Genomic DNA, 22,429 nt, shown 5'->3' on the forward strand with positions numbered 1-22,429 from the left:
GGCACATTCAAGCAAGGAGGAGCAAGCCTGGGTAGTTTACAAACAGGCTTTGTTCCTGTTGAAAGGATCAGGAAAAAAATAGAATAGGTTTTATGATGGGACATGGTGAGAGGCTAAGTGAGGGTCAGAGTTTTGTTTTTTTTCTTCTTCTGAGATGGAGTCTCGCTCTGTTGCCCAGGCTGGAGGGCAATGGCATGATCTCAGCTCACTGCAACCTTTGTCTCCTGGGTTCAGCCTCCCGAGTAGATGGGACTACAGGGTGTGCACCACCTTGCCCAGCTAATTTTTTGTATTTTTAGTAGATACGGGGTTTCACCATGTTGGCCAGGCTGGTCTTGAACTCCTGACCTCAAGTGATCCTCCCGTCTTGGCCTCCTAAAGTGCTGGGATTACAGGCGTGAGCCATTGTGTCCGGCCTAGTGTCAGAGGTCTTGAGTGCAGTGTCATTGATTTTGGATTTTATTCTGTAGGTGTTTGGCTTTTTTACTGAGGAAAGAAAAATTCACAGTGCATCTCTTAAGTAATCACTCCCCCGATATAACCCATCAGCTGAGGGAGAAATAAAGCAGAAAGATCCTTGAGGAAAATTTGAGTAAGAGGAAAAAAGTTATAGAAATTTTAATAAATATTATGGAAAAATGCTGTTAGGAATGAGAACTACTGTACATATTTCACAGAAACCTGGCTTTTTTTTTTTTTTTTTTTTTTTTGAGACAGAGTCTCGCTGTTGCCCAGGCTGGAGTGCAGTGGCACAATCTCGGCTCACTTCAGGCTCCGCCTCCCGGGTTCACACCATTCTCCTGCCTCAGCCTCCTGAGTAGCTGGGACTACAGGTGCCCGCCACCGCACCCGGCTAATTTTTTGTATTTTTAGTAGAGACGGGGTTTCACTGTGTTAGCCAGGATGGTCTCGATCTCTTGACCTCGTGATCCGCTTGCCTCGGCCTTCCAAAGTGCTAGGATTACAGGCGTGAGCCACCGTGCCCGGCCTTGTTTTTGTTTTTGTTTTGAGACGGTCTCACTCTGTTACCCACACTGGAGTACAGTAGCATGATCAAGGCTCACTGCAGTCTCAAGTTCCAAGGCTCAAGCCATCCTCCCGTCTCAGCCCCCCTAGTAGCTGGGACTATAGGCGTGCACCACCATGCCTGGCTAATATTTTTGAATTTTAGTAGAGATGAGGTCTTGATATGTTGCCTAGGCTGGTCTCCAACTCCTGAGCTCAAGTGATCTAAAGTACTGGGATTACAGATGTGAGCCACTGCAACAGGCCAAGTTTTTTTTTTTTTTTTCTTCTTTTTTTTTTTGAGACAGGCTCTCGCTCTGTCACCCAAGCTGGAGTGCAGTGATGCGACCTTGGCTCACTGCAACCTTCGCCTCCTGGGTTCAAGCGATTCTCCTGCCTTAACCTCCCAAGTAGCTGCGACTACAGGCGCGTGCAACTGCGCCCAGCTAATTTTTGTATTTGTAGTAGAGACGGAGTTTCACCATGTTGGCCAGACTGGTCTCGAACTCCTGACCTCATGATCTGCCCGCCTTGGCCTCCCAAAGTGCTGGGGTTACAGGCGTGAGCTACCGCGCTCACCAGTTTTTTTTTTCTTAACTTTTGGGACTTCGTCCAGGAAAGACTTGTTTTGTTTTTTTTTTTTTTTTTTTTTTGAGACAGAGCCTTACTTTCCTGCCCAGGTTGGAGTGCAGTGGTGCAATCTCGGCTCACTGCAACCTCCGCCTCCTGGGTTCAAGCCATTCTCCTGCCTCAGCCTCCTGAGTAGCTGGGATTACAGGCGCCCACCTACCTCGCCTGGCTAATTTTTTTTTTTTTTTTGAGACAGAATTTTGCTCTTGTTGCTCAGGCTGGAGTGCAATGGCGTGATCTCGGCTCACCGCAACCTCCACCAGCCTGGCTCAAGCGATTCTCCTGCCTCAGCCTCTCGAGTACCTGGGATTACAGGCGCCTACAACCACGCCTGGATAATTTTGTATTTTTAGTTGAGATGGGGTTTCTCTATGTTGGTCAGGGTGGTCTCGACCTCCTGACCTCAGTTGATCCACCTGCCTCAGCCTCCTAAAGTGCTGGGATTATAAGTGTGAGCCACTGCACCCGGCCAGCCAAGGTTTTTTTTTTTTTTTGAGATGGAGTCTCACTCTGTTGCCCAGGCTGGAGTGCAGTGGTGTGAACTCTGCTCACTGCAAGCTCCGCCTCCCGGGTTCACGCCATTCTCCTGCCTCAGCCTCCCGAGTAGCTGGGACTACAGGTGCGCGCCACCACGCCCGGCTAATTTTTTTTGTATTTTTTAGTAGAGACGGAGTTTCACCGTGTTAGCCAGGATGGTCTCGATCTCCTGACCTCATGATCCATCCGCCTCGGCCTCCCAAAGTGCTGGGATTACAGGCGTGAGCCACCGTGCCTGGCCTCAGCCAAGGTTTTTAAGTAACATATTTCAGCATTGGCTCTACAGCTTTGCAGGTTGGTCACATAAGCATTAGCTGGGTCTGAAATGTTAGTAAGCATTTTATTATTCCAGCAAAGATTCACATGAATTAACTATGTATCAGAAGGCATGACAACTGCAGTGTGCTTGCTGGGCAAAAAATTACCATTGCAGTAAATTCTCATGCTCCCAGGCTAAACGGATTATCAGCTAGGGATCTGAGAAGAAATCCCGTGTTCCTTTTGAGCCAAATAACCCGCTGCTGGGTCACTGTAGCCTTAGCTTTGTTGTCTGTTTACTGCAGAATGGTGCATCCAAATCCCTATTTTCTCTTGTAGTTTTAAAAAAGTCTATATCTTTTAATGATGCATAGTAAAAGATTTCCACATGAATGATGTGATATCTAGAATTTGTTTCAGAATTATCTGGGGGCAGATTATTCTGGCCACATGTGCATGGTGGTTCTAGTTGAGCCAGGTGAGAAGTTTGTAGAGGGTTATTATATGATTCTCTATGTTGGTATTTGAAATTCTTGGTAGTAGAGTTTTTAAATTGCCATTTTCCACCAGCAGTTCCTGGGCTAGTTTTCCTATGATCATTTTAAAGGTTCTGAAAGGGAAGTCTGGTTTTGATCCACGTTGCCACATTGTAATGTGTTCATAGTTGGTAAGTGCCCTTCTGTGGCTGAGTCAGATGCTGCATATATGGGTGAAACCCGAGCATGCCGCCCTCTGCTTCCTGAGAGGGCATTTGTAGGAGTGGGTAAGGGTTTCTCTGGAGCACAACTGCCTGGCTTTGGTGCTGTCTGCCCCACTTACTAGCAGGGAGGACTTAGCCTCTGTGGGTGTTCCCTTCCTTTCCTGTCTTTAAGAAGGGGTGAATGATAGTATCCTTTTCATGGGATTGTTGTAAGGGTGGACTGAGTGGCTCAGCGTAGAGGCTCCATCCACCCTTGCTCTTATCATTCTTAGAACATGAACGATTGGATGCCCATCGCCAAGGAGTATGATCCACTCAAAGCGGGCAGCATTGATGGCACCGATGAAGACCCACATGACCGCGCGGTCTGGAGGGCAATGCTGGCACGATATGTCCCCAACAAAGGTGTCATAGGAGATCCCCTCCTCACCCTGTTTGTGGCCAGACTAAACTTGCAGACCAAGGAGGACAAATTAAAGGAAGTCTTTTCCCGCTATGGTGACATCCGGCGGCTTCGGCTGGTCAGGGACTTGGTCACAGGCTTTTCAAAGGGCTATGCCTTCATCGAATACAAGGAGGAGCGTGCCGTGATCAAAGCTTACCGAGATGCTGATGGCCTGGTTATTGACCAGCATGAGATATTTGTGGACTATGAGCTGGAAAGGACTCTCAAAGGGTGGATCCCTCGGCGACTTGGAGGCGGTCTTGGGGGAAAAAAGGAGTCTGGGCAACTGAGATTTGGGGGACGGGACCGGCCTTTTCGAAAACCTATTAACTTGCCAGTCGTTAAAAACGACCTCTATAGAGAGGGAAAACGGGAAAGGCGGGAGCGATCTCGATCCCGAGAAAGACACTGGGACTCGAGGACAAGGGATCGAGACCATGACAGGGGCCGGGAGAAGAGATGGCAAGAAAGAGAGCCGACCAGGGTGTGGCCTGACAATGACTGGGAGAGAGAGAGGGACTTCAGAGATGACAGGATCAAGGGGAGGGAGAAGAAGGAAAGAGGCAAGTAGAGGCCCAACAGCAGACCCCAAAGTGAAGTTACAGTGGAAATGAGTGGAGGGAGATTGTCTTTCAACACAGCGTGAGTCTAATGGTTGAATAAAACTTACTGATGATCATGGGGTTTGGAATAGTTTTCTTTCCAATCTGGAACTTCGGTTCAAGCTGATAATGAATTTATCATCTTCCTCACGTAGTTCTTTTTTTTTTTTTTTTTTGGAGACAGAGTCTCACTCTGTTGCCCAGGCTGGAGTGCATGCAGTGGCACGATCTCGGCTCACTGCAACCTTTACCTCCTGGGTTCAAGCGATTCTCCTGCCTCAGCCTCCGCAGCAGCTGGGACTACAGGTACGCGCCACCACAGTCAGCTAAGTTTTTGTATTTTTAGTAGAGACTGGGTTTCATCTTGTTGGCCAGGCTGGTTTCGAACTCCTGACCTCAAGTGATCCGCCTGCCTCGGCCTCCCAAAGTGCTGGGATTACAGGCGTGAGCCACCGCGCCTGGCCTTCCTCACATAGTTCTAAGGACATGTTATTTAACAGGATCAAGAAGCAATTTTGTAGTTAACTGGCATCTGTACAGAAGGGCATTTTCTTTTCTTTCTTTCTTTTCTTTTTTTTTTTTTTGAGACAGAGTCTCACTCTGTTGCCAGGGCTGGAGTGCAGTGGCGCGATCTTGGCTCACTGTAACCTCTGCCTCCTGGGTTCAAGTGATTCTCCTGCCTCAGCCTCCCCAGTAGTTGGGATTACAGGCATGTGCCACCATGCCCGACTAATTTATGTATTTTTAGTAGAGACAGGGTTTCACCATGTTGGTCAGGCTCATCTCCAACTCTTTTTTTTTTTTTTAATTTGAGACAGAGTTTCACTCTAGTTCCCCAGGCTGGAGTGCAGTGGCGTGATCCTGGCTCACTGCAACCTCCGTCTCCCAGGTCAAGTGATTCTTCTGCCTCAGCCTCCGAAGTAGCTGGGATTACAGGCACATGCTACCACGCCCAGCTAATTTTTGTATTTTTAGTAGAGATAGGGTTTCACCATGTTGGTCAGGCTGTTCTCGAACTCCTGACCTCAGATGATCCACCTGCCTTGGCCTCCCAAAGTGCTAGGATTATAGGCATGAGCCACTGCGCCCAGCCAGAAGGGCATTTGTAAGGAGCTAGTATTCAAATTTAATTTGGCAGTAGGAATTTGATTTTCTCCCATCTATTTTAAATGATCATCTTGAGTACATGGCAAAAGAGGTTGTGACCTAATCACACTCCTCTGAGTCCTTAGAGGAAGAACACTTATCTGGTCAGAATAAATTGTATCTTTTCTATCTTTATATCCATAGCCCAAGAGTTTGCTGAATTGAAATAAAAATGGGATAGAAAAGTGAATTCAAGGAGAATGTCCAGAGCCCTAATACCAGAAGGCAGTCTGCACAGCCAGGTCAGCATTCTTGAACAAATGCACCTCCACTCTCACTCAAAATGCCGACTGTCTTTCTTCTTTTTCTGGCTGACATTTAAAATTAAAAACCAAAGTTGCTGGGCTGTGATCTATGGCAGCCTTCCAGCTCTTTGAAAAGATAAAGTTCGACAGAAGTGGTGGTGAAATGAAAATGAAGAATAAGGAGTGGTCAGGATCTATGAAAGAATTACAGCTAGTTCTGATGGATTGATTTTTCCTTTCTCTCTTGATATCCAGTCTCTGGTGTGCTCGAGAGCTAGATCTGCTGACCTTAACTTCTAAGGACTTTGAGCAAGTACCATACTGTTTGGATGATTTCCAAAAAAGTGACATTTAGCATTTTGATAAAATATGGCTGTCTTTGAAAGTTCATATTCTGAAAATTCAAGATGTTTCATGCAAAATAAATGATTTAGTACCATTGCTAGGTTTTCGCATAGGAGTATGAATCTCTCATATTACACAGGGAACTGGACCAACCTGCTGTGGCTTAAAATTGCTGTTAGCTGTTAGAACAGTTTTAGAAAAATAGGCCCTTTCCTTTGTGAATTTCCAGTACAGAATTTTATTATTTCCCAAGTCTCAGAAAATAACCTTGCAGGAAACCTTTTTGATTTCACTCACATTTAATTTACAAAGTGTTCTCTTATTATGGCACCAGAAGGGTGTTGTGGGCTAGGGTTGGTAGATTGTCTAGAGAACAAGACCGCCTGCATTAGGGAAGCCTTGTGAGATACCATCAGGACAAAAAGCAAAGCCAGTTGCAGTGTTTGTGTAGTTGTCAACTCTGAGCATCAGAACAGGGAGAGATTGAAAACGTGCACACTCGGCTGGGCGCGGTGGCTTACGCCTGTAATCCCAGCACTTTGGGAGGCCGAGGGGGGCGGATCACCTGAGGCCAGGAGTTCGAGACCATCCTGGCCAACATGGTAAAACCCCGTCCCTACTAAAAATACAAAAATTAGCTGGGTGTGATGGCAGGCACCTGTAATCCCACCTACTCAGGAGGTTGAGGCAGGAGAATGGCTTGAACCCAGGAGGTGGAGGTTGCAGTGAGCCACGACCGGGCCACTGCACTCCAGCCTGGGCGACAGAGCAAGACTCTGTCTCAAAAAAACAAAAAACAAAAAACCATGCACACTGAGGCTGGGCTTGATGGCTCACGGCTATAATCTCAGCACTTTGGGAGGCCATGGCAGGTGGATGGCTTGGAGCTCAGCAGTTCGAGACCAGTCTGGGCAACATGGCGAAAACCTGTCTTTACGAAAAACACAAAAATTACCTGGGTGTTGTTTGTGCGTGCCTGTAGTCCCACCTACTTGGGAGGCTGAGGCTGGAGAATTGGTTGAGCCCGGGAAGCGGAGGTTGCAGTGAGCTGAGATTGTGCCACTGCACTCCAACCTGGGTGACAGAGTGAGACCCTGTCTCAAAACAAAAAACAAAAACCATTCACACTCAGACTCCAACCCTGTACATTTGGGCTTAGTGTTCTATGGGCTATGGTGACTTTGAAAGAAAAACAATGGTACAGCCTCCATGGTAGGGACTTTGGCAGTCTCCATGAACATGACAGAAGCAAATACTCTTTGATCTAGCAATTCTGCTTCTAGTTTATTCTGTAGACCTTTGTGTGTGTGACAGTGTGCAACACTTTTTGAGAGTAAAGGATTGGAAGGAAGCTACCTGTCCATCAGTGGGGCCTAGATAAACATTAATAAGTATCACCTCCATATGGTAGACCAGGGCATTGTAGGATGTTCATTAGCACCTTCCTTGGTGTTTACCCATAGATGACAGTATCCTCTCTCCCTCTCCAGTTGTGACAACCAAAAATGTCTCCAGACTGCCAAATGTCCCCTGGGGGGCTCAGTCATCCGTGGTTGAGAGCCACTGTCTTTTTTTTTTTTTTTTTTGAGATGGAGTCTCACTCTGTCGCCCAGGCTGGAGTGCAGTGGCGCAATCTCGGTTCCCTGCAAGCTCTGCCTCCCGGGTTCAAGCGATTCTCCTGCCTCAGCCTCCTGAGTAGCTGGGACAACAGGTGCGTGCCCCCATGCTCAGCTAATTTTTGTATTTTTAGTAGAGACGGGATTTCTCTATGTTGGCCAGGCTGGTCTCAAACTCCTGACCTCATGATCTGCCTGCCTCAGCCTCCCAAAGTGCTGGGATTACAGGTATGAACCACTGCTCCTGGCCATGAGAGCCACTGTCTTATGTACTCATATGGAGTTACTGCTAGACATTTTTTTTTTTTTTTGAGACGGAGTCTCGCTCTGTTGCCCAGGCTGGAGTGCAGTGGCGTGATCTCGGCTCACTACAAGCTCCGCCTCCCGGGTTCACGCCATTCTCCTGCCTCAGCCTCCCGAGTAGCTGGGACTACAGGCGCCCACCACCACGCCCAGCTAATTTTTAAAAAATATTTTTAGTAGAGACGGGGTTTCATCGTGTTAGCCAGGATGGTCTCGATCTCCTGACCTCATGATCTGCCCGCCTCGGCCTCCCAAAGTGCTGGGATTATAGGTGTGAGCCACCGTGCCCAGCCCATTTTTTTTTTTTTTCTTTTTTGAGGCAGGGTCTCACTCTGTCTCCCAGGCTGGAGTGCAGTGGTGTGATCACAGCTCACTGCAGCCTTGAACTGGTCTCAAGGGATCCTTCTGCCTTAGCCTCCCAAGTAGCTGAGATCATAGGTGTGCACCACCACACCCACCTATTTTTTTATTTTAGTTAATTTTTTGTAGAGATGGGTTATTGCTATGTCGCCTAGGTTGGTCTTAAACTCCTGGGCTCAAGTGATCCTCCCTACTTGACCTCCCAAAATACAGGGATTGTAGGTGTGACCCACTGCACCTGGCCCTCTCTAGGATATTTCTAGTGGAAAAAAGGAAAGCACAGAACAGCATGTATATATTATGCTGCCATTTAAATAAAAAAGGAGGGCCAGGTATGGTGGCTCATGTCTGTAGTCCCACCTACTCGGGAGGCTGAGGCAGGAGGATTGCTTGAGGCCAGGAGTTTGGGACCAGCCTTGGTGACATAGTAAGACCTTGTTCCTTAAGAAAAAAGGAAAGAAGGAATATATACGCACATATGCATATATATGTACTATTTGTTCTTGATTTTTTTTTACATAATTGTGTGTATAAACTTTCTGATGGATTCATATCTCCTTTCTGTCTCGATTATCTAGCCTCTGATTTGCTCGAGCTGGATCTGCTGACTTATCAAAAAAGTGACATTTGGCTGGGCGTGGTGGCTCACACCTGAATTCCCAGCACTTTGGGAGGCTGGGGTGTGAGGATCACTTGAGGCCAAGAGTCTGAGACCAGCTTAGGCAACAAAGTAAGACCTGGTCTCTACAAAAAATAATTAGCTGGGCATGGTGGTGCACATCAGTAGTACCAGCTACTTGGGAGGCTGAGGTGGGAGGACTGCTTGAGCCCAGGGGTTCATAGCTGCAATGAGCTATGATAGCGCCACTATACTCCAGCCTGGGTGACAGAGTAGGTCCCTGTGTCCAAAAAAAACAAAAAAAGGCCAGCCACAGTGGCTCACACCTGTAATCCCAGCACTTTGAGAGGCCAAGGCAGGTGAATCACTTGAGGTCAGGAGTTCGAGACCTCGACACCAGCCTGGCCAACGTGGTGAAGCCCCGTCTTTACTAAAAATACAAAAATTAGTCAGGTATGATGGCACACACATGTAGTCCCAACTACTTCGGAGGCTCAGGCATGAGAATTGCCTGAACTCAAAAGGCGGAGGTTGCAGTGAGCAGAGATGGTGCCACTGTACTTTGGCTTGGGCAACAGAGCCAGACTCTATCTCAAAAAAAAAAAAAGAGACATTTAGTGTTTAGGAAAGATAACCAAGAAACTGGCAATTTTGGTTACCTGTTGGAAGGGCAACAAAGGTGGTGGGAAATTCATCAGTATACCTGCTTCTATACTCTTTGAGAATAAATTCTAATAATTCTAATGGGCACTCAGGTTTGGGAAACATTGCTCTAACGCAGCAATAATTACCCTGTCTGATCTTTTTTTTTTTTTTCAGCAATCTGGAAGCAGAGTCCATTCTAGATTCTGCAAATTCACCTGATGGTTCCTTCCTTCCTTCCTTTTCTTTCTTTCTTTCTTTCTCTTTCTTTCTTTCTTTCTGTCTGTCTGTCTTTCTTTTTAGATGAAGTCTCACTCTGTTGCCCAGGCTGGAGTGCAATGGCACGATCTAGGCTCACTGCAACCTCTGCCTCCTAGGTTCAAGGGATTCTCCTATCTTGGCCTCCTGAGTAGCTGGGATTATAGGCGTGCACCACCACGCCTGGCTAATTTTTTTGTATTTTTATAGAGATGGGGTTTCACCATGTTGGCCAGGCTGGTCTCAAACTCCGGACCTTAAGTGACCCACCCACCTCGGCCTCCCAAAGTGCTGGGATTACAGGTGTGAGCCACTGTGCCCGGCCTCACCTGATGGTTTCTTAGCAAACTTCAGTAGAATGTTTAGAACGCGGCCCTGATAAACGTGAGTGCTAGTAGGAGGTGCTACCTTACTCAATCTGTGAGCACCCAGCCCTGTGCCCTGGATGCTTGGCGGGTGGAGAGAAAGACAGTGTTATGTGGGCAAGCCTCCAACTCACCAGTTGCAGGCAGAGCATCTGGCTCTCCGTCTGCTGCTGTAGCCCTGTGAGTCAGCCAGACCTGTGGTCCCCAATCCAGCTTCCCACCTAGCACCCTTGTTCTGCTACAGCTCCCCAACCTGCCCTCCTGCATTGCCTAGGATCTCACGCCCCGCTTTCAATCTGCTCTAGGACATTTGTCTTCTTCTTTGCAGGGGACTAAGTATATGACTTAATGAATCCTAAAAGGAAAAAAAAGATGTCAGGAAGAAAAAGTGCACACAAGAAATGTTGCAACATCTCATCCTTAGCAACTTTGTTTGGTTAGTACTGCATAACACAGCAGATTCCAAGGCACCTGCCCTGAACATTGCTACATGCGCTAGGCATTATCAGGAATGCAGCCAGGGTGCCTGCAAAGTTGTCTCCAGTTTCTGGGTAGGAGGACCATCATCCATATTGTCTGTGGCTTTGTGTCTGAGTTGGGCTACTGAGCCTGTGACTTCAGACCCCTTGTCTGCCTGATGGATACATTCTATATAATACGTTACCATCACAATTTCATGAATGTAACTAATGAAGATCTAGCCCTTCCATGCCTCCTGCTGAACTATGTCATCTGTGATAATAAAACCTCTACACATAGCATTTTATACAAAGCAAGTCAAACAGCAACGATAGTGGCAAGTGATGTATTTGGCTTAAAGAAGTTTGTGTTACTGAAGTTAACGCAGAAGTCTGGCCTCCGTTCGTGGGATTATTAAATATATATCCTACGGGATCAGAGTCATCTATTAGAAACAGTGATAGCCCTGGGTATAAATAAACATTTCTTTAGGGTTTGGCGTCAGTTTTTCAATGTCCATCCTCAAATCAGACAGTCTGTTTGAGGGGTCAGTTTTCAGGGTGCGTCTGCACCGAGAGGCTTGAGGCAGCAACGACCCCTGGGCTGCAGTTCGGTTGCAGGCGCTGGTGGCAGGCAGTCCAGGTTGGAGGGTGGAGATGGGCCAAGGTCACAGGTGCTGCAGGGCTTCCTGTCCTTGCTCTGTGTAACCGTCATCGCGGTGGGTGTTTGCCCACTGTCCAAAGGACTCCTGGATGTGCACATTTCTCTGCGTGTTGGCCAGGCGCTTCTTATCTCGGGAGAAGAAGCTAAACCTTTGGAAGGGAAAGCAAACACAGAAATGAGAGCTGGCCCTTTGCTGTGCACGTCACATTTTTTGCAGTGCCGGAGACATATAGCAGCAAACTCAGAAGGGAGCAAACCAATTCAAGGTGTGAAAGACAAAGTTGGGGGTGCAGGTCAAAGTTATTCCAAGAAAGCAGGGGGGTATTCTGCGTGTCGTTTGGACACGGTACCTTGGAGGTCACGCGGTATGGGCAAGGCATGCATGTTGATGTGATGGGTGGGGTGTCTTCCATGTCAGCCGCTATGGAGGATTTATCCCGTTACCAGGGGAAATCAAAAGCTACTGAAACAAATCATGGGTTTCTTTAATTACCCTAATGACGCAGAGAAAGGAATACTTGAAAACCGTGTGGAATATAAGAGGATTCTGTTGTAAACAGATGAGTATTTCTAATTTAAATAGTTCTGTATTTGTTTAATGTCAGTCAGGAAACTGTGGCCCAGATTTCATGGACATTACTGCTGAGGATGAGGCTAAAGGAAGTACTTAAGAAAAATGAACAATAAAAAATATATTATGGGCTCGGTGCAATGGTTCACGCCTGTAATCCCAGCACTTTGGGAGGTCGAGGCAGGCAGATCGCTTGAGGTCAGGAGTTCGAGACCAGCCTGGCCAACATGGTGAAACCCCGTCTCTACTAAAAATACAAAAGTTATCTGGGTGTGGTGGCACACGCCTGTAATCCCAGCTACTTGGGAGGCTGAGGCAGAAGAATCGCTTGAATCTGGGAGGTGGAGGTTCCAGTGAGCCAACATCACGCCACTGCACTCCATCCTGGGCAAGAGAACGAGATGCTGTCTAAAAAAATAAAAAAATATATATATAAGTAAAACATGGTACGCATGGTTCTCTGATACAAAATTTGGGAAACATCAATTTGCACTTTCAAAAATAGATTTAATGGTGAAAGCCTTTAGACTGTATCACTGTAACCAGCTACAGAGCCCCAGTTAGTCTGGCCTCAGACTTTAACTGAGGTAGACAAAGAGGTCTTTTTAAAACAGCTGTGACTGTTGCATATTGATCAGAGAGAGCCATCAGGAACTTTCAGATGCCTGAAAGATAAAGGCAGAAGTCACAAGCATACTTGAGTTTGGTACCATAGAAAAAAGAAAGAAAAACAAAAGAAAAAGTCACAAGCAAAAAGCCTGCAAGGTAATCCATTTATTTTTATTTTTATTTTTTTTTTGAGATGGGGTTTCGCTCTTGTTGCCCAGGCTGGAGTGCAATGGTGTGATCTCGGCTCACTGCAACCTCCGCCTCCCTGGTTCAAGCGATTCTCCTGCCTCAGCATCCTGAGTAGCTGGGATTACAGGCACCCGCCACCATGCCCGGCTAAGTTTTTGTATTTTTAGTAGAGATGGGGTTTCACCATGCTGGCCAAGGTGGTCTCAAACTCCTGACCTCAGATGATCCACCTGCCCCGGCCTCCCAAAGTGCTGGGATTACAGGCGTGAGCTGCTGTGCCTGGCCAAAGTAGTCCGTTTAAAACAAGGTGTGCTTTGAGGTCATGTAAACAAACTAGGACCCTGGTCAGTGAACCTGAAATTGAGGAATTCCTAAAAGCTCTTCCTAAAGCTGTCCTTTGATACTACCAGGCTCTATTAAGATTCCTTCTGTTGTCACCAAGTTCTACTCTTTTTTTGAGACAGAGTCTCGCTCTGTCGTCCAGGCTACAGTGTAGTGGCTTGATCTCAGTTCACTGCAACCATTGCCTCCCAGGTTCAAGCGATTCTCCTGCCACAGCCTCCCAAGCAGCTGGGATTACAGGTGCATGCCACTGCGCCCAGCTAATTTTTTTGTATTTTTAGTAGAGACGGGGTTTCACCATGTTGATCAGGCTGGTGTCAACCTCCTGACCTCAAATGATCCACCTACCTCGGCCTCCCAAAGTGCTGGGATTACAGGCATGAGCTGCTGAGCCCGGCCATCACCAACGCCTGGGATCACAGGCGTTCACCACTATGTGAATTATGGCTCTGAACTTGGTAAGAGATATCATATAATAGCTGTGTTACGTTTCCTGGGAGGCAAGAATAGGAACAAAGCCACTGCGAAATCAAAGCTTCGGATAAACTATTTTTGGTTCCCTCTGTTTGCTGGTTGCTAGTGTTGCAACCTCTAGAGTTTAGTTTTAATCACATCTGGGTGAAAATGATTTCACTCTTCTGTGGCTACTGGATCCTACAATCACTTTCTACCAGGAATAAACTGATCTTTCATTGCAAAGCCACGGCAAGCCAAGTTTATCTGATGAAACTCTCCCTAGCAACTAAGATGCCTTTTCTCTATGACAGGTAAGTGTGCTGGTGAATGAAGGCACAATTGTCACACTGGGTTATTTGTGAGCTCTTTCCATAGGGTAATCCAGGCAATTAGCTGGCGAAAAATACAGCAGCAACACATCACGGTTACGCTTCACTTCTCTCTGACTCAGGTAAACAGGAAGGCCACTTAGCACTTCCGACACAGAATCAAAACACTGGTCCCCTCCTCTGCCTTTCTTTTTAAAACAAGATCAAATGGCTGACTTGAAGATGGCTTGGAAAACAAAGCAGTTTAGAAAGCTACAGGGTGAACATCAAAAACATAGGGTTAGTGTCACTCAGGGACCGCAGTGGGCGTTGATTACTGACCCGTCACTTAAAGGACCTTCTTTACTGGATCATGGGCAAGGTGGTTTTAAAACAGAAACAGAAGAGACAAAAAGAATTATCGGTGACAGAGCCGAGAATTCTGAGGCTTCACTCGAATAGACCGAGCGCAGCCAGTGGCACAGCTGAAATCACACTCAACATCCACTTCAAATGGAGCACACAGGTGGCGGCCATGCAACTTAAGTGGCCAGGGGGAGACAGGTCAGCCCCAGCAGTAGCCGAAGCAGACATTCCAAGGGCACAGCTCAAACAAAACCCAAAACACACACAGTGCCTACAAGGGAAACAAGTCGTCGGACAGGCTGCAGTGTGGGGTCATCTATTATCAGTCCCGCTGCTACCATGGGCATTATGGCTGTAAAGATCCTGGTTAGAGAAGTACAGATAGACACAGAGAAGATAAAAACAGGGGAGGCATGAAAAAGAAACTCCACAGACACCAGTGGACGGGTTTGATTAGGGTCTAAGGGATTGAATTGTGTCACCTGCCTCTAAATTCACTTAAATTTTTTTTTTTGAGACGGAGTCTCACTGTCTCGTCCAGGCTGGAGTGCAGTGGCACAATCTCAGCTCACTGCAACCTCCTCCTCCCGGGTTCAAGCGATTCTCCTGCCTTAGCCTCCTGAGTGGCTAGGGATAATAGGCGTTTGCCACCACGCCCAGCTAATTTTTGTATTTTTAGTAGAGACAAGAGTTTCACCATGTTGGCCAGGCTGGTCTTGAACTTCTGACCTCAGGTCATCTGCCCGTCTCAGCCTCCCAAAGTGCTGGGATTACAGGTGTGTGCCACTGCACCTGGCTATTTTTTTTTTTTTTTTGAGACGGAGTCTCGCTCTGGCTATTATTTTTATTTTTTTATTTTTATTTTTTGAGACAGAGTCTCGCTCTGTCACCCAGGCTGGAGTGCAGTGGCGCGATCTCGGCTCACTGCAAGCTCCGTCTCCCGGGTTCATGCCATTCTCCTGCCTCAGCCTCTCCGAGTAGCTGGGACTACAGGCGCCCACCACCACGCCCGGCTAATTTTTTGTATTGTTAGTAGAGACGGGGTTTCACCGTGGTCTCGATCTCCTGACCTCGTGATCCGCCCGCCTCGGCCTCCCAAAGTGCTGGGATTACAAGCGTGAGCCACCGTGCCCGGCCTGCACCTGGCTATTTGTAAAAAAATTTTTGAGGCCAGGTGCGGTGGCTCATGCCAGTAATCCCAGCACTTTGGGAGGCCGAGGGGGGCAGATCACCTGAGGTTGGGAGTGCAAGACCAGCCAGACCAACATGGAGAAACCCTGTCTCTACTAAAAATACAAAATTAGCCGGGCGTGGTGGCACATACCTGTAATCTCTGCTACTCGGGAGGCTGAGGCAGAAGAATCGCTTGAACCTGGGAGGTGGAGGTTGCGGTGAGCCGAGACCGTGCCATTGCACTCAAGCCTGGGCAACAAGAGCAAAACTCCATCTCAAAAAAAAAAAAAAAGAAATAGGGTCCTTACAAATGTAACTAGTTAAGATGAGGTTATGCTGGAGTAGGGTGGGTTCTAATCCAATATGACTGGTATCCTTATAAAAGGGGGACATCTGGACAGAGATAGCACGTGAGGAAGGTGGAAGTGGATATTGAGGTGAGGCTTCTGCAGGCCGAGGACCACCAGCAGCCACCAGAAATGGAGAGAGGTGTGGGGCAGATTCTCCCTTACAGTCTGAAGAAGGAGCTGACCCTGCTGACGCCTTTATCGCGGCCTTCTGGCCTCCGGAAGTGGGAGACAATACCTGACTGTTGTTGAAGCCCCTGAGTCTGCAGTATTTTGTTACAGCAGCTCTAGAAACTGATGCAGTATATGACAGCCAGCGAGGGATGACAGAGTGGCTCCCCAGGGCTAAAATGCAGGGCTGTGTGTGGGGAACGAGGAAGGCAAAATACGCTTTGGGAGGTGGTGGTGATGCCCTGGCAAGGGGGCCTTTCAGTGTCCTCCCCAACTGCGATGAGCTGCAGGCGCCATGACCCTAAGCGCCAGGCGAGAACCAGGAGAGACTATGAAGCAGAGAGGGGCCAGGCAGGACGAGGGCTGAGGCAGAGCCTGCAGAATCATCAGATATTCTGGTCTAAGCCCACGGTAAATAAATGCTCATCTGTTCCTCAGCTGGGCAGAGGAAATGAAGACGAAACTCTAACCATGCCACTAGAGCTTATTTTGAAAAGCTATAATTTTTTTTAAAAGTTGGTTGGATAAAGATAAAATAATTGTCTCAAATGAGGTTTGGAGATGTTCCAGGTGTTTGGATTACCTTTGATGTGCTTCACAGAGTAGCTAGGAGTTGGTATCTTTTCTTTCTTTTCTGTTCTTTCTTTTTTTCTTTCTTTTTCTTTCTCTCTCTTCTTCCTTTCCTTTCCTTCTTTTTCTTTGCTTTCCTTTCTTTTTTTTTTTTTTTTTCGACAGAGTCTCGCTTTGTCACCCAGGCTGGAGTGTAGTGGCACAATCTCTGCTCACTGCAACCTCCACCTCCTGGGTTCAAGTGCTTCTCCTGCCTCAGCCTCCTGAGTAGCTGGGACTACAGGCATGCACCACCCTGCTGCGCTAATTTTTGTATTTTTAGTAGAGACGGGGTTTCCCTGTGTTGGCCAGGTTGGTCTTGAACTCCTGGCATCAAGTGATCCACCCGTCTTGGCCTCCCAAAGTGCTGGAGTGAACCACCACGCCTGGCCAGGAGTTGGTGTCTTTGCAGAACCTCCTGGATGGTTTCTCAGGATGACATGGAGAAGATGAGATACCTTCTGCTAGTGAATGGGCCCCAGAGGCCAGGCTACCGGGCACAGTTAGCTTTCCGGGGGCTCCAAGCAATACCATTTTGTACCCACCTTTGCCAGGACACCCAAGGAGGGTGCCCACAAAGATACAGTCATTGTGTGGGAAGTGGCCTCAAACACAGGGGGGACATTTTGCCTCGAGAGATGTTTACCACTGGGAATGCTGGACTTCATTTAGGGCCTTTTCAGGGGGTGACCGATGCTTGGGGGCCTGGGACACCTGGAGTGTTCTGACTTACTCCATCTGTGTGTCTTTTTTTCAGAGACAGGTTTCGCTTTGCTGTTCAGCTGGGCCCACTGCAGCCTCGATCTCCTGGGCTCAAGTGATCTTCCTGCCTCAGCTTCCCTAGTAGCTGGGACTACAAGCGTGTGCCACCATGCCCAGCCAATTAAAATTTTTTTTTTTTTTCGTAGAGATAGGGTCTTGCTATGTTGCCCAGGCTCATCTCAAACTCCTGGCCTCAAGCGATCCCCCCACCTCGGCCTCCCAAAGTGTTGGGATTACAGGCATGAGCCACCACGCCCGGTCCTGTCTGTGTCTTGCTGGGCTCACTGAGTGGGTGGCCCCTTCCCTTACTATTCCAGGGGCTGCCCTGCAGAAGCCATCTCCTCTAGAGGTACAGCCATTTCCATAAAAAGATTGACTTGTTTTGGCCTGAAGTTTGTCTTGAATACCCTGTAGCTGGTTTTAACTCCCCGCTCCCCGCCAAATATTTCTGGAAGACTCAAACCAAATGAAGTTCTACCAGTGGCATTTCAGGCAGTGTAATGGGCGGCTGTGAAGAAGCTATTCCTGGGCTGGAACGAGGGGGGTGGTGGGTGGGAGGACAGGGATAGAATGCACTGTCATTGCTACCCCTGGACACCTGGGTGGCCACCCGCTCCAAAGCCAACCTTTCCGGTCCTTGAGGCCAGTTCTCATCCCTTGCTTCCCCCGTCCCCCCTCTACACCCACCTGTCTTCTTATCTCCTGATCAGCTCCTAGCCCCTGCCCTGCAAAAGGCAGCTGTGTGTGCATCCATGGGACCATAACTGAGAGACAAGGACCATGCAAAGGGGGGCACTGGTGCCTGGTGTTCACTGGGGACGAGGCTGAAGTCACTCCAGCACTCCCTCGTGACCTTCCTGGGCAGTGCCAGCCTGGCCTCTCTGGACAGCAGCTGCTCAATCACAAACTATTCTTGGAACATCTTCCGGGCACACTGTTTTGACTGGCAGCAGGAGTTTCTGGTTCCCTTGTCCGGTTCAGTCTAGAAATGTGAAGTCTGACGCCTGTGACTCATGGTGCACTGTGCAGACAAGGGGCCACCACCAGGGACTCGGGGAGGGCAGTAGGAAAACGGTGTGGGGGTGGGAGCAGAAAAGGCATGGGTTCAAATCTGAAGACAGCCTTCCCAGCAGTTTGATCTAAGTGTCAGTGGGCTTCTCTAGGCCTCAGTTCCCTCATCTGAGAAATAGGGATAATTATCCCAGCTCTGGGTCCCTGACAGGATGGAAGATAGCTTAGTTCAAGTGCTCTAAGCTGCCGAAGCCCCTGAACCCTCCTCGGCGGCTGTGAATTGCTGCAGGAGGAGGGGTGGGAGAAACCAGTTAACAGTGTGAAGCAGAGCTGAAGAGCTGCCCTGAGCAGACCGCATGGCTAATACTCCCTGCAGGAAGGGCAGAAGAGACCCAGCAGACCAGGTGGGTGCAGGAGGAATGAAGGATGGAAGGACGCTCAGAACCGCCTCAGAAACTGTCATTCCCTGCCCCAGCCCAGGGAAGATCTGTCCCTGCCCAGGCTCCTCCCAGCCTCTGGGCTCACAGGCCACACTGATACAGCTTCCAACCAGCAGTAGAGGTGGACAAAGGCGACCAGTGTCCAGCCTGCACTGGTCAAAAGCCCTTTGTGCCAGTTTGCTCTCCCAGTTATCCCCCAGCAAGTGGGGCTGCCACGGGACTGGTCACCCACACCCTGTGACTGGGAGGTTCTGGTCTCGCTCTCTCATCTTTCTCTGAGTCTGTCCCTGCCAGGCTCAGAGCCCCACATTTTCCTGAGCAACCAGAAGCCAACCTAAGTGGGGAAGAGCTCCGAAAACAGGGCCCCAGGGTCCTTTCTGGAACAATCTGGAAAAGAAGGACAGACACCACAGCCTATTCAGATGTGGGCAGAAGAACTAGTGGAAAGATTCGTTAGCTAATTCTGACAACTTTCCTCTGGATTTCACCCAATACGAAATTTGCACAGCCAACTTAATTGTCTGTTTAGAGAAAGGGGCCCAGAGTAGAAAATTACAGTTAGAAAAACTCGGCTCTAGAAGGAATTTTTAGAATTACATATGACCGTGGGTGCTGGAGGCTCTGAATGCAGCACATTGGAAGTGAAAGTGAAGGTGCTAGAAAGGCTGATTCTTTTTTTTTTTTTTTAATGGGGTATCGCTCTGTTGTCCAGGCTCGAATGCAGTGGTGTGATCTCGGCTCACTGCAACCTCTGCCTCTGGAGTTCAAGCAATTTTCCTGCTTCAGTCTCCTGAGTAGCTGGGATTACAGGTGCCTGCCACCATAGCTGGCTAATTTTTTTGTATTTTTAGTAGAGATGGGGGTTTCACCATGTTGGCCACATTGGTCTCGAACTCCTGACCTTGTGATCCACCCGCCTCAGCCTCCCAAAGTGCTGGGATTACAGGTTGAGCCACCGTGCCCCGCCTGAAAGGCTAATTCTTAACGACCTGGGAACAAATGGTTGAAGGATGCAGAACACAAGTCTCTTGGTCTCCCCCTCCCTCAGCCCATGCAGAGACCATCTGGGCTCATCAAACTTCTTGTAGTTTCTCCAGGCCTGAAACTCAAAGCTGTAGCTATCAAAGTATACAAGATAGATTCTGCTCATTCTCACATAGGAGTGGGGCTAGCGAGTGAGTCGGTGTTTAAGCAAAGCCAGTCCCATTTCCTACCAAGCACTGGATGAGAAACCTTTCCTGGGCACTAAGTACTGCAGAGAATCAAGACTGAAGAGCTTCCTCCTCCCAACGTGAGGCTACCGTGGGCACCCCGTATTTCTGTCTATCTAGCACTCTGATCTTGCTTGGGGACCCATCCCTTCCCCTACTTTCAGGCCACATGAACTGGATGGAGGTAAAAGTGCTCTGAGCGTCAAGGGTGAGAAGGAGTCACAGACTTGGACAATCAATGTGTTGTCCTGTGATTGGGTTAGGGATAGTCATGTGACCCAGCTGGAGCCAATGGGACTCATTTCTGTGACTGATGGAACTCTTGGGAACAGAGTCTACACTGGAGTTTCAGACAGAAGAAAATGAAACCTGGCCGCGCGCAGTGGCTTGCGCCTGTAATCCCAGTACTTTGGGAGGCCGAGGCGGGTGGACCACCTGAGGTCAGGAGTTAGAGCCTGGCCAACATGGTGAAACTCCGTCTCTACTAAAATTACAAAAATTAGCCGGGCGTAGAGGCAGATGCCTCTAATCCCAGCTACTCGGGAGGCTGAGACAGGAGAGAACCGCTTGAACCCGGGAGGTGGAGGCTGCAGTGAGCTGAGATTGTGCCACTGCACTCCAGCCTCGGCAATGAAGTGAGACTCCCTCTCAAAAAAAAAAAAAAAAGAAAATAGACCAGGCGCGGTGGCTCACGCTTGTAATCCCAGCACTTTGGGAGGCCGAGGCGGGCAGATCACGAGGTCAGGAAATCGAGACCACGGTGAAACCCCGTCTCTACTAAAAATACAAAAAAAAAAAAAAGTTAGCCGGGCGTGGTGGCGGGCGCCTGTAGTCTCAGCTACTCGGAGAGGCTGAGGCAGGAGAATGGCCTGAACCCAGGAGGCGGAGCTTGCAGTGAGCCGAGATCGCGCCACTGCACTCCAGCCTGGGCAACAGAGCGAGACTCCGTCTCAAAAAAAAAAAAAAAAAAGAAAATGAAACCTGAGCCAAGGGCTGCCCTGCTGCCATCCTCAGGCTGGAGTGGACACCCAAGAATGGGGGCCACAGAGGAAAACCAAGTCAGGGGTGGAGGAAACCAGGCCTGGACCCAGCTGAGCCCCACGCTGTGGCAAGTTGGAACTTTTAGTTCCTTAGCCAAATTGGTTTTCTTTTTCTTTTTCTTTTTTTTTTCTGGAGGCGGAGTTTCACTCTTGTTGCCCAAACTGGAGTGCAATGGCACGATCTCGGCTCACTGCAACCTCTGTCTCCCAGGTTCAAGCAATTCTCCTGCCTCAGCCTCCCAAGTAGCTGGGATTACAGGTGTGCGCCGCCACGCCCGGCTAACTTTTGTATTTTTAGTGGAGACGGGGTTTCTCCATATTGGTCAGGCTGGTCTCAAACTCCCGACCTCAGCTGATCCACTCGCCTCAGCCACCCAAAGTGCTGGGATTACAAGCGTGAGCCACCGAGCCCAGCCCCAAATTTGTTTTGTTTTCTTTTTTCTTTTTTGAGATGGAGTCTCGCTCTGTTGCTCAGAGGCTGAAGTGCAATGGCACAATCTCAGCTCACTGCAACCTCTGCCTCCCGGGTTCAGGCAATTTTCCTGCCTCAGCCTCCTGAGTAGCTGGGACTACAGGCATGCGACCACCACGCCCAGCTAATTTTTGTAGTTTTAGTAGAAATGGGGTTTCACCATGTTGGCCAGGTTGGTCTTGAACTCCTGACCTCGTGATCCACCCACCTAGACCTCCCAAAGTGCTGGGATTACAGGTGTGAGCCACCACGCCTGGCCTCCAAATTCGTTTTCTTAGGTTACTTTGAGTTGAGTTTCAATTGCAAATGGAAGGTTACTACTAAATTCATGATCTAAATGGTGTTGGGATCTAGAGGAAGCTTTTCTGGTGCCATGCTTCTTCTCTAGGAAATGTTTATCTCTAACCAGAACCGGGGCCACGCTCCCTCCCCAATGCATCAGGGACCTGGGGCCAAACTCCTAAGAAGCCTGAATGAAGCTGGAAGGGAGTCGTGCACCAGCCTGTACTCTCTAGCAATATCCGGCTAATTTTAAATTTTTGTAGAGACAGTCTCACTATGTGGCCCAGGTTGGTCTCAAACTCCTGGCCTCAAGTGATCCTCCTGCCTTGGCCTTTCAGAGTGCTGGGATTACAGATGTGAGCTGCCATGCCCAGCCAAGGGCATCATTTTCTTTCTTTCTTTTTTATCCCTCTCTCTCTCTCTCTTTTTTTTTTGAGACGGGGTTTCGCTCTGTCACCCTAGCTGGAGTGCAGTGGTACAATCTTGGCTCACTGAAGCCTCAACCTCCTGGGCTCAAACAATCCTCCCACTTCAGCCTCCCGAGTAGCTGGGACCATACCCAGCTAATTTTTGTATTTTTTGTAGAGAGCTGGTTTCACCATGTTGCCCAGGTTGGTCTTGAACTCCTGAGCTCAAGTGATCCTCCCATCTCTGCCTCTCAAAATGCCGAGATTACAGGTGTGAACCACTGCACCAAGCCCCAAGGGCACCATTTTCTAAGAGGAGAAGGCCCAGCAGTGACAAACCTGCACGGTTCTGCACTGTCTACTCACAGGGCAAGAACTAACCAAGAATTTCCAAACATAACTGGATTTTAAAGGTTGGGGCATGTGGGTAACACTCCACTTCCTCTCCCTACACAATCCGTCTGG

At 48.6% G+C, this 22,429-nt stretch overlaps 2 protein-coding genes across 8 annotated transcripts in view; one reads left to right on the forward strand and one right to left on the reverse strand.

Annotated features, from left to right (window-relative positions):
• The window catches only part of SNRNP35 (small nuclear ribonucleoprotein U11/U12 subunit 35), a 10,609-nt gene extending 4,602 nt beyond the window's left edge, over positions 1 to 6,007 (forward strand). For 5 of the 7 annotated variants that reach the window (XM_055238042.2, XM_063614692.1, XM_063614694.1 and 2 more), the window contains one exon: positions 3,403 to 6,007. In XM_055238042.2, the coding sequence (XP_055094017.1) occupies positions 3,406 to 4,146 (741 nt within the window). In that variant the 5' untranslated portion in view covers positions 3,403 to 3,405 and the 3' untranslated portion in view covers positions 4,147 to 6,007. Of the gene's footprint in view, positions 1 to 715; positions 2,467 to 3,402 lie in introns of those variants that run through there. The other 2 variants (XR_010114972.1, XM_055238044.2) reach the window with 2 other exon arrangements.
• Positions 6,008 to 10,867: 4,860 nt separating this feature from the next.
• Positions 10,868 to 22,429, reverse strand: part of RILPL1 (Rab interacting lysosomal protein like 1) — a 60,428-nt gene continuing 48,866 nt past the window's right edge. The window contains exon 7 of the mRNA XM_055238002.2: positions 10,868 to 11,347. Within this exon, the coding sequence (XP_055093977.1) occupies positions 11,203 to 11,347 (145 nt within the window). The 3' untranslated portion in view covers positions 10,868 to 11,202. The remainder of the gene's footprint in view (positions 11,348 to 22,429) is intronic.

This window comes from Symphalangus syndactylus, chromosome 13 (genome assembly GCF_028878055.3).
Source record: "Symphalangus syndactylus isolate Jambi chromosome 13, NHGRI_mSymSyn1-v2.1_pri, whole genome shotgun sequence".
NCBI classification, from domain to species: domain Eukaryota; kingdom Metazoa; phylum Chordata; class Mammalia; order Primates; family Hylobatidae; genus Symphalangus; species Symphalangus syndactylus.